The 12,560-nt window shown below is 34.8% G+C and overlaps 1 protein-coding gene across 8 annotated transcripts in view; it reads left to right on the forward strand.

Annotated features, from left to right (window-relative positions):
- The window catches only part of GNPNAT1 (glucosamine-phosphate N-acetyltransferase 1), a 40,009-nt gene that overhangs the window by 17,038 nt on the left and 10,411 nt on the right, over window positions 1-12,560 (forward strand). The window contains exon 1 of one of the 8 annotated variants that reach the window (XM_056811091.1): window positions 1,642-1,670. The exons of the other annotated variants lie outside the window; for them this stretch is intronic. Coding sequence (XP_056667069.1) covers window positions 1,667-1,670 — 4 coding nt within the window. The 5' untranslated portion in view covers window positions 1,642-1,666. Of the gene's footprint in view, window positions 1-1,641; window positions 1,671-12,560 lie in introns of those variants that run through there. 8 annotated transcript variants of the gene reach the window in all.

Raw genomic sequence — 12,560 nt, forward strand, 5'->3', positions numbered from 1 at the left:
GAAGAAGAGAATTGTTAAAATGCACATGGACCTATGTAGTTGTTATTCTGGGAGGAGTGATGTTGCAATTAAAAGTGTAGATGTAGATTTAATTAATAAGGCATTCCAAGATCATTTGAGGAAAGACTATAATGAGTGGATATTTACTGGAAACCATGAATTTACTCCATTTGGAAAAATAAAGAAACCATTGATCACTGTATTAGGGAACTGGATCAAAACCACTTGGGACAAAATCTCCACCTAGTCAGTTGTGCTTGGATTTTTAAAATGTTACATATCAAACAGTATGGATGGTATTGAAGATATGGGAAGAAGAGGTTGATGGCAATGACTCAAATGATGTTTCCACTTCAGGAGATGAGGAAATAGAAGAGGAAGGAAAATATGATTAAATATTTGAAGGTAGTTTCTCATAAGTATCTATAAAAATAATACATATTTAATAAAAATGTTGGCATTAAAACTTCTTTAACTTGTTTTCAAGATCTTGAAAATATTTCATATGTAAAGTACCTCCATTATTCATGAGTTAAGAGAAAATTGTAGTTTAAAAGGAGAAAGTAAAATGGGTGTTTCCTCTTTCTGAGTTACCCTTCAAAATACTTGTGATCACACTATATTTGGAGTCATATATTTGAGCTAAAACAGTATTAGGATTCTCTTGTTTAATCCACTCTGCTATCTGTTTTGCATTTGTGAATTCATCCCATTCACATTCACAGTTATGATTACCATCTGTGTATTCTCCTCCAATTTTAACTACCTTCTTTAATACTAACCGTATTCCAGTGTTTTGATTTTAGTCAATCTTTTCCCCTTTCTCCTCCCGTTATATTGCTACCCTTATCCCCCCCTCCGTTCTTACTTCCCTCTGATTATAGGACTTTTTGGTTGCCCCAATCCAGCTTCTCCCTCCCTTGTATTTCTTTTTCCCCTTTGTGAAATTGAGATTTACTCCACCCTACTTATTCTTTAGGATTTTAGCCACCAGGAAGGTTTATCCCACTTACGGATTATGTACGTGTGGGGGAGGAAGGTCTATAACCCATGTGTGCTAGCAAGTAACAAATGTTTCTGATTAAGCTTTTTCATGATTGTTTTTGTTTGCATGTGCAACATACTATTTCAATGTTTTATTTTTTCTCTCTTTTTGTATTTGAAGTACAGGTCACCAGATTTAAGATTTTTAACTTTTTGATTTTGTAGTAATATAGGTTTTAAAACACATTGCCCGTCAGTGCCTACCCAAAACATTTTAGATTATAAAAATGATGCCATTGATTGTTAAAAAAAAATATGGGACTTTGCTTAATGATTTTTGTCTGATTCCAGGAGAAGGGAATACAAAAAGAGCCATTTCACAGTGCCAAAGAAGCTCAAAGCTACTTGCATAGTGCCAATAGAGCACAAGGTCAAAGAGACCAAACCAATCCAACGTGGATTAATGACATTCTGCGAAAAAAACACAAGGACTTAATCATGTGTGATACTCAAGGTTGCAGCTCTTTAACATGTGTTAAATGCAGGTCTTCCTTGTACCACATATTTTATATAAAATAGATGACATTGATTATTCTGGCTCCATCCTGGCTCCCATTTGCTCCTATAATCTAGTCCTTTTCCTCTCTTATAGTATGGCAACTTCTTGTAGTCTTGGCTGCAAATGGGTAAGTGACATATTACTGCATTTTGTCCTACAGACTTGTGGGATAGAAATTATTTTAATTGGGCCCTGATTCAAGGAAATGTTGCAAATTTATTTTTCTTTTACTTAGAATTTTTACACATAAGATTTTAATAGTCTATATTTCATTCAGATGTTATCTTTTTTCTTTTTGGATTTTTTGATGTTTTTTTAATTTTCTCTTGCCAATTGATTCATATACCTCATAACTCAGCCATGCATCCCTAAATCATCCCTGTGTTTTTCAATTACTTTGTATTATTATTCTAAAATGCAAAGTTTAAATTCTTTTTGAGAGTAATTTTAGGATAAGAAATATGCTACCTTTCCAAATCCAGAAAATGAACTATTTGGAGAAGGCACCATAAAGATGCCTAAACAGAAAATACACTGCACCCGAAGATCCAGAGTGAACTTTGGGATGTGGTGATTTGAACTTTGTGGAGTTGAATGCAATTGTTTTGTATGTCTACTCTTATGCCGAAGGGGACTGTCCTCTAACTGGCTTTTTGTCAATGTGCCTAGCAATCATTGGTTTTGTTCTCTTTTCCTGTTATCCCCCCAAATTATTGTAATTTAAAAGTTGGTTAAGTTTACAAGAGCCATTGGAGAGATCAGTCTTCCACAGATCTCTGGGGCAAATATATAATTGAAAATCTGTTACCATAAAAAGGAACTACATTTCCCAGGAGCCCACTGACTTCCTGTCATTACATACTTCTGGTAGGCAGGGGATATTAAGTGGGGATGAGGAGGGTCCCACCCTCTTTTTTGCTTCCTGTCAGCGTGGTGAGTGGGGACTTTGAAATGGTTAGATTTTGAAATGGTTAATCAGCCATGGGCACATGGTCTTTATTTTGTATCCTCTTTATTCTTTTATTTCTAACGATCATTAATAAATCCCTGAAATAGAACATTTTATTATTGACATTAATTTTAATTTTTATACCTTCTACATTTTTGTACGGTATGATACAATTCTATACTGCAACAAGTCTGGCTATTCTTCTCTCTCTGAGCCAATTCCAATGAGAGTATGGTTTCAGTATTACCTATGGCCAACCTCTTCCTTCCTTCCATTGTATCCACCCCACCCCTGGCTCTTCTTTATGTGATATATTTTGTCTCATTTTAACTACTGTGACAATGATAATTTTTTAGAGTTTTATATATATATATATATATGTATATATATATATATATATATAATAATCATTTCATATCAAAGCCCTTAAATTTTTCCTCTTTTTTGTTTATCTTTTCATACTTCTGTTGGATTTTGTTTTGGGGCCTCAAACTTTCTGTTCAAGCCTGGTCTTTTCTTCAGGAATGCTTAGAAGTCTTCTATTTTATTAAATGACTCTACTTTCCCCTAAAAGAGTATAGTCAATTTTGCTGGGTAGTTGATTTTTGGTTGTAGATGCAGTTCCCTTGTCTTCTGGAATATTATATTCCCAGCCTTTTGATCCTTCAGTGTGGAGGCTACCAGGTCCTATGTGATCCTGACTGGGGCTCCTTGATATCTAAATTGTTTCTAGCTGCCTGTAGTATTTTCTCCTAGTTCTGGGAGCTCTTGAACTTGACTATAACATTCCTGGGAGTTGTCATTTAGGGATTTAATGAAGGAGGATATCAGGACAGTTCTCTTGGATAATTCCTGTAGTAAGATGTCAAGGCTTTTTTTCTGGTCATGGTCTTCAGGTAGTCCATTAATTCTTAAATTGTCTCTCCTGGATTTATTTTCTGGGTTTGTCTCTCTTTTTTTAAAATAAGAGGTTTCAGATTTTCATCTATTTTTTCATTCTTTTGATTTTGTTTTATAAAATCTTGATGCCTTATGAAGTCATTAGCTAGTTGTTCAATTCTAATTTTTAAAGACTGGATTTCGTCCATCATTTTTCCATCTTCTTCCTTTTGAACTATTTTTCTTTTTAATTCATTCTATTTGTCTTTTAATTTTTTTTTTTTTGGTGTCATTTTTGAGCTGGTCAATTCTGGCTTTCAAAGGAGCTATTTTCTTGTTTTACATCATGTGCCTCTGTTTCCAGATGACTTATTTTGTTCTTCAAGTTCATTTCCCAGTTACTTGTTCCTTGTACACTTGCTTCTCTGGTTGTTTGCTGGCTCTGTGAGTTTACACTTTTCTTTCCTCTGCTATGCTGGTATACTGGATTAGGCCAGTTGAGCTGACTTGCAGAGCTGAATGTTTTCTGAGGCTAAAACTTCCAGTAGAAGAGGCCTACTATGAAAATGTTGTACTTCAAGGTTGTGATCAGCCTGCCCATTTCTGCTTCTCTCTTCCAGCTGCTTCTTTCCTAGCTGTGGTCAGAACCCTAAGCTTCTCATAGTTGTGGTAGCAAGGTACTCTATCCCAGTTGGAGCCCTCGCTCTGAGATCCCACTTCCTGCTAGAGTCTTTGCACAGTAAATGGGGGAGGGGCATCGGGACTTTCTTTATTTTCCTTATATTCAAGAATTCAGCCTTCTCTTTTAAGTTGACTTGAGCATGAGGGTCCTGCAGCTCTGTCTTGTTGTATTTGGTTTTCTTTCCCCCTTGAAGCACTTTGTTTTTGGATTGGTGTGGAAGGGTATTCACAGAGGAATCAATTTTTGCCATTTCTAAGTTGCCCTCTTGACTCCACCCCCCCTAGAGGGATCTTTATTAAATTTTTTTATTTTAAAAAGAGTCTATATAAAACCAAAAGCATCATATGCAAGGGAGATACAATAGAATCTTTTCCAGTTAATACAGGAGTGGAGTAAGGATGCTCACTCATCCCACTATCATTTGAAATAGTTCTCGAAATGCTAGCAATAGTAGTAGCAAGATGAAAAAGAAATGAAGGTATAAAGGTAGGTAATGAAATGAAAGCATCTCTATTTACTGGTCATATGATGGTATATTTGGGAAATCCTATGGAATCAGCAAATATATTATTTGAGATACTTAATGACTTCATCAAAGTTGCAGGAGACAAAATAAATTCTCAGAAAATCAACTGCATTTCTATGTGATAACAGACTCCAACAAGCAATAACAGAACGGGAAGTCTCATTTCAAATAACTACAAAATTTTCTAACATATTTGGAGATCAGTCTATCAAAGCACACAAAAAGATTTGTATGGTTTCAATTTCAGTGTTCCTTAAGGTATTAAAGAATAGTTTAGTTGGAGGATTGTTCAGTACTCATAGTTGGACCATGCTAATATAATAAAGTCCAATGCAAGAAATTTACACAATCAAATGACTAAGAGGATACTTTATAGAACTTGATAAAATAATTAAATTAATTTAGAAAAGCAAAAGGCATAGAATGTCCAAGGAAAAGTGAGGAATGAAGGAGGAATAAGAAGTCCAGAACTAATTCTATATTACAAAGTAGCTATCATCAAAATCATCTGACAAAGTTTAAAAAATAGAAAGGTATGTTAATTAAAAAAACTAGATGAGGGGAATCAGAAACAATGGAACTCAAAATACTCAGTTAAGCCAAAAATATAAGTGACTTAAGAAAGAACTCTCTGTGATAAAAAAAAAAAAAAACTACTGGGAAAACTAGAAATGAGTTTAGCTGAATTTAGATTCAAACCTTCAAACTTTGTGTACAGTACATTTCATTTTATTTTTTAAATTTCGTTTATGTTTTTAGAATATTTTTCCATGTTTCCATGTTTCATTTCTTTCCCTCCTTTCTTCCCTTTCCACTGTCAGAGCCAACAAGCAATTCCACTGGGTTGTACAAATGTTGTCACTTGATATCTATTTCCATAATATTCATTTTTGTCACAGCAAATTTTTTTAAAGCCTAATCCCCAAATCACATAACCATATATACATGTCATAAGTGATCTCATACATTTTGCTTTTGCATTTCTACTCCCACAGTTCTTTCTCTCAGCATGGATAGCATTCTTCTACATAAGTCCTTCAGAAGTGTCCTGGCTTGTTAACAGCATGGCTACAAGTAGCAAAGTCTATTCCACAATGTATTACTTTATGTGTACAGTGTTCTCTTCTGTTCTGGTTCTGCTTGTTTCACTTTTCATGAATTCATTGAGGTTCTCCTAGTTCATATGGAAAGCTTCCAAATCATAATCCTTATATCACAATAGTATTCCATCACCAACATATACCACAATTTGTTCAGCCATTCCCCAATTGAAGGGAATCCCCTCATTTTCCAATTTTTTGCCACCACAAAGAGCATGGCTATGAATATTTTTGTACAAGCATTTTTCCTTATTATCTCCTTGGAGTGCAAACCCAGCCTCTGTATTGTTGGATCAAAGGGTATGCATTCTTTTAAAGTCCTTTGCATATAATTTCAAATTGCCTTCCAGAATGGCTGGATTAATTCACAACTCCACCAGTAATACATTAGTGTCCCAACTTTGTCACATCCCCTATAGAATTCATTACTTTCCTTTGCTGTCATGTTAACCAATCTGCTAGGTGTGAGGTGATACCTCAGAGTTATTTTGATTTGCATTTCTCTGATTATAAGAGATTTAGAACACTTTTTCATCAATAATTTTGATTTCTTTAGCTGAAAACTGCCTATTCATGTCCCTTGACCATTTGTCAATTGGGGAATGGTTTGATTTTTTGTACAATTTACTTAGCTCCTTATAAATGTGAGAAATTAGACCTTTGTCAGAGGTTTTTGTTAAAGATTATTTTTCTCAATTTGTTGCTTTTCCTTTATAATTTTGGTTGCATTGGTTTTGTTTGTACAGAAACTTTTTAATATAATCAAAATTATTCATTTTATATTTTATAGTGTTCTCTATTTCCTGCTTGGTCTTAAATTCCTTCCGTTCCCATAGATCTGACAGATATACTATTCTATGTTCATCTAATTTGTTTATATTTATATTTAAGTCATTTACCTACTCTGAATTAATCTTAGTATAGGGTGTAAGATGTTGATCTAAGCCTAATTTCTCTCAAACTTTTCCAATTCTCCCAACAGTTTTTGTCAAATCTGGGTTCTTCCCCTAAAACCATCTTGCTACTGTCATTTACCCTCAAGTCTATTCCCTTGATCTACCCTTCTATTTCTAAGACAGTACCATGTTGTTTTTGATGATCACTTCTTTATAGTATTGTCATTATTTCCCTTGATAGTCTTGATCTTTTGTTCTTCCATATGAACTTTGTAATGATTTTTTCTAATTCTATAAAAAAGTGTTTTGATATTTTGATAGGTATAGCACTGAATAAGTTAATTGTATAGGATTGTCATTTTTATTATATTAGCTCGTTCTACTCACGAGCAATTGATATTTTTCCAATTTTTTAGATCTAGTTTTATTTGTGGGAAGTGTTTTGTAGTTATGTTCATATAATTCCTGAATTTAGCTTGGCAAGTATATTCTCAGGTATTTCATCTTGTCTAGAATAATTTTAAATGGATTTTCTTTTTCTAATTCTTGCTGCTCAGTTTTGTTGGAAACATATTTGTACCCTCCAACTTTGCTAAAGTTATTTATTTGTTTCTACTAATTTTTTAGTTGATGTTCTTGGATTCTCTAGGTATACCATCATGTCATCTGCAAGGAGTGATAGTTTAGTTTCCTCGTTGCCTACTTTAATCCCTTCAATTTCTTTTTCTTCTCTAATTGGTACTGTTAGCATTTCTAGTACACTAGTAAATAGTAGTGGGGATAATAGGAATTCCTGCTTCACTCCTGATCTTATTGGAAGGCACTTACTTGCCATATTTATCGCCCCATAATTGGGTAAAATAGTTCTTAATAATTACCTTAATTTCCTATTCACTGGAGGTGAGATCACCCTTTTTCATTAATGAGAGTGTTAATTTGGTTCCCTTCTTTTCTTTCTGAATTAGATTAACCAATACTTTATCGTATTTGCTTTTTTTTTTTTTTTCAAAATGCCAGCTCCTAGTCTTATTATTAGTTCAATAGTTCTTTTAGTTTCAATTTTATTAATTTCTCCTTTGATTTTTAGGATTCACAATTTGGTCTTTACGTAAGAGTTTTTAATTTGTTCTCTTTCTAGTTTTTTTAATTTGTATGCCCAATTCATTGTCCTCTTCCCTCTCTGATTTGTTAATATATGCAGTCAGAGATTTTAATTTTCCCCTGAGTAATGCTTTGGCTGCATCCCATAGATTTTGATATGATGTGTCCTCATTGTCATTCTCTTCAATGAAAGTAATTATTTCTATGTTTTGTTCTTTAACCAACCAATTTTGGAGAATCATGCTATTTAATTTCCAAATAATTTTGTATTTGCCTTTCCATGTACCCTTACTAATTATTATTTTTATTGCATTATGATCTGAAAAGGTTACATTTATTATTTCTTCTGTTTTGCATTTGCCATGTTTTTATGCCCCAGTACACGGTCAGTCTTTGTGAATGTAATATGTGCTGCTGAAAAAAAGGTGCATTCCTTTTTATCCCTATATTTATTAACTGACTTTTTAAGATTTCATTCTCATCTCATACTTCATATTTTTTGGTTTTAATTTATCTAGATCTGATAAAGGACCGTTGAGGTCTCCCACTAGTATTGTTTTGCTATCTATTTCCTCCTTAAGTTCTAATAGTTTCTCCTTCAAAAATATGGATGCTATACCTTTTGGTGCATACATGCTAAGTACTGAATTTTCTTCATTATCTATACTGCCCTTTATCAGGATGTAATTACCTTCCTTATCTATTTTAATCAGATCTATTTTTACTTTGGCTTTGTCAGCTATCATGATCGCCACTCCAGCCTTCTTTTTCTCAGTTGATGCCCAATAAATTTTGCTCCAGCCTCTTACCTTTACCATGTGTATGTAGGTTTTCAGTTCATCCAATTCACATTCAGTGTTAAGATTACCACCTGTGTATTTCCCATCATTTTGATTTCCTCCTTTTTAAAATATATTTTCCCATTGTTACATGATTCATGATTCCCCTTCCCCCTCTCCCCCAGCCTCTTCTTCTCCCCCCCCCTCCCAGAGCTAACATGCAGCTCCACTGGGTCTTTGCATGTATCATTGTTCAAAACCTGTTTCCATGTTATTTATATTTGCAGTAGTGATCTTTTAACATTAAAATCTTAATCATATCCCTATCAAACCATGTGATTGATCATATGTTTTTCTACTGAATTTCTATTCTCACAGTTCTTTCTCTGGATATGGATAATGTTTTTTCTTATAAGTCCCTGAAAATTGTCCTGGATTATTGCATTGCTGCTAGTAGGAAAGTTGATTACATTCGATTGTGCCATAATGTATCAGTCTCTGTGTACAATGTTCTCCTGGTTCTGCTTCTTTTGCTCTACATCAAATCCTGGAGGTCTTAACAGTTCACATGGAATTCTTCCAGTTCTTTATTCCTTTCAGCAAAGTAGTATTCCATCACCATCAGATACCACAATTTGTTCAGCCATTCCCCAATCGATAGACAGCCCCTCATTTTCCAATTTTTTTGCTATCACAAAGAGTATAGCTACAAATATTTTTCCCTATTATCTTTTTGGGGTACAAACCCAGCAATAGTATCTGCCCTTTCTTCTTTCACTATTTCCTTCTACACTAGCATTTTGCTTTTAAACAGTCCCCTTTTCCCCACCTTTATTTTACTTTTTTTCCCACCCCCTCCCTTCTTATTCCCCTCTTTATTTTTCTTTAAGGTCCATTAATATCCCCCCAACCCCTTTTCCTCCCTTTAATACTCCCAGCATCACTACCCCTCTTCATTATTCCCTCTCTATTTCCCTGTAGGGTAAGATAGAATTCAGTACCCCAGTAGATCTGGCTATTCTTCCCTTTCAGAACTGATTCTACTGAGAGTAGGGTTTAAGTATACTACTCTCTTTGTCTCCTTCTTATAATAGTATTCTCCTCCCCACCCCCACCCCCATCTCCCACAATGTCCTTTTTAGACACTTTGTAATGACTGGTTGGAAGGAGATTCAGAAACCTTCTCCTACTCCATCGTCATCTTAGCTCTTTTAATTTTTATCAAATTGATATGTATTTTATCACTGAAATTTTACTACTGTGAGGAGAAACCTTAAATATAGAATTGGAGCTAAGAAATAATTTCATGTTCTGAGTCCTTTATTGTACAGATAAAAAAATTGTGGCATAGAGATTTTTCTTAAAAAGTAGCTCATAAAAACATTTTGGTTTCCTGATTTGGAAATACTCATCATTAGAGCTTTAGATAACTTGATTTTTCTAGACAAAATCTGTTATTATTTTTTGATGGAAAATTTTAAACATTTTGCATGAGAGGGAACTTTAGTTTAGATAAATTTTTGCCAAATCAAGTAATTTTGATAGCATTGTTTTTGATACCATTTCAGCAAATGATTATTAAGCCTATATGTGTAAATCATTGTCATTATTATAAAGATTAGGATGACAGTAATCGTATTTGTCCAGGAACTTACAATTTAATGTGGTTGACAGAGTATCAAAACCCACATGGGAGAGATTTAGCAACCATTTGGAAGAAGATCCATATAATCAAAGCTATAGTTTTTCCAGTAGTAATGTATGGCTCCAAGAGTGGACTATATATCAGGAAAACTGAGTGCCTCAGAATTGATCCTTTTAAATTGTGGTGACAGAGAAGACTTGAGAGTCCCTTGGACAACAAGGAGAACAAATCACTCAATTCTTAAAGAAATTAAAGACTATTCACTGGAAGGTCAAATACTGAAGCTTAAATATTTTGGTCACATAATGAGAAGACAGGAAAAGACTGATGTTGGGAAAGATTGGAGGCCAAAGGAGAAGGGGAAAGCAGATGTTGGGATGGATAGTGTCATGGAAACAATGAAAATAAGAATTCCAAGAGAAAATGGAGAATAGAAGGCTATGGTCTATGGGGGTCATAAAGAGTTGGAAATGACTGAACAACAACAGAATGGAAAAAGGATCATTGCATTTGGTTGGTGACCTTGTGGATAGCTGTTTTAATAAAGTGTTAACAAATGAGTGAGTGGTGAGGAAATAGAAATTCGGGCAGGGAAGGGATATACAAAAGGTATTGGAGACAAGGAAATTGTTTTTTGAAATGAAGTTAGCTTGAGCAAGGTATAGTGGAAGGATCTTTGAGTTTGCAATCAAAATGTTATTTAATGTACAGTCTTTAGGGTGTTTGGTCACTAATTCAAGACTGACTGAATATGGGAATGGGTTGAAATATATACATTTTTCTTTCAAGAAGAGCTCACCTTTTCCCATGATATTACAGTGAAGAAAAGATGAAGATATTGAGATGCTTAGGGATTTCCCTTTAGTGACCCACTATTGAAAAACCCACTTAATTATTCAGTACCTATGTCATCATTCCTGCTGTACTTAAGCTATATACATAGTCATAAGAACCCAAGATTCTCTTTAAAAATTTTTTTTAAAAACCCTTCTATTCCATCTTAGATTTTATACCGTGTATTGGTTTCAAGGCAGAAGAGTGGTAAGGGTTAGGCAGTGGGAGTTGTGACTTGCCCAGGGTCACATAGCTGGGAAGTGTCTGAGGCCTGATTTGAACCCAGGGCCTCCTATCTCTAGGTCTTGTTAAGTCCACTTAGCCAGCCACCTAGCTGTCCCCACTTAAAATTCTGTCATTTTCCCACAAGTATTCCTGTTTTCATGTTCAAGAACTTTGAACTGCCTTTATATTATCATAATCTTTTAACTTCCTTTATGCCTCATTCTGCTTAAACCTACTCTGCTTAAATTCTACTTGGCATTCTAAGCCCTGTATTATCTTTACCTCCTAGCTGTCTTTAAAGTCCTAGAAAAATCTCACTTCCAATCCCTCTTCCTTCTTTAATTTTTGTTTTCTTTCTGTTTATCTGGTATATAAGCTTGTTTGTATATATTTGTTTGCTCACTCTCTCCTCCATTAGGTGTGAACTTGTTGAAGACTTTTTTTTTTTTGTATTCCTAGTGCTTAGCACAATGTCTTACCCTTAGTGAGTGTTGAATAAAAGCTTATTGACTTTACTATCAGGCCATCACCCTGACCCTAGCTTCAATGTCTTCTCTTTCTTGACCCTTTTTGCTCTTGAATCTTTTGTTTCCTTGCCCTATCACCAGTCATGTTTTATGTTTTGCTAAAACTCTGGATTGCTAACACTATCTTTTTCCTTTGCTCCTACTCACATGCTGCTGAATAGAACTAGAAGAAATCATGAAACCATACCAACTAGGTCCACTATAAATTTAGCTAGTGCCCTCAGATGAGAAAGAAAGCCATAGTTGAAGATTGAATCACTTGTGTCTTCCATCTCTTGCTGGGTGCAACATGCCCCTTGGAAGGAAGGCAACATAGCTATCTCAAAGGATATCTCCTTGTGAAGGGAATTTATCACTTCATGCTACTTATAGCCTCCTCAGGTTCTTATCAAATGTTCTGACTACACACTTTGTGTCTTCTATCTCCTTTGGGGCTGGTATGTCACCTGAGGAAAAGCAGCATGAAGATGGGCCTGGTGTCTTCCATATGCCCCACAAAGCAATTTCCATTTCATGCTGCCAGCTTTATTTCCTAGCAGGGATGTGGAATCTCCAATGTAATGAAAAACCTTGTTTAACCTCAAGCATTCTATCTCCTGTTGTCTATCCCTTGACAGAAAGAGGAGAATTGGTGGGGATTGTGACTTATCTTGCTCTGTAGGTTTAGCTTCCATCTCTTGTTGCACCCTTTCCCTACCTACTTACTACTCTTTGGAGGAAAGAATAGTAGTGAAATACTTCCCATCTGACTATCTGACTGTTCCTCCTATTGCATACTGCACTTGCCTCTAACCCAGTCTTCTAGCCTCCTTTGGGAAGAGGTTCCACTCAGTGATGAAACATTATCACATCTGATTGTATCCTTCATATTCTA

Source organism: Monodelphis domestica, chromosome 1, assembly GCF_027887165.1.
Source record: "Monodelphis domestica isolate mMonDom1 chromosome 1, mMonDom1.pri, whole genome shotgun sequence".
In the NCBI taxonomy this organism is placed as follows: domain Eukaryota; kingdom Metazoa; phylum Chordata; class Mammalia; order Didelphimorphia; family Didelphidae; genus Monodelphis; species Monodelphis domestica.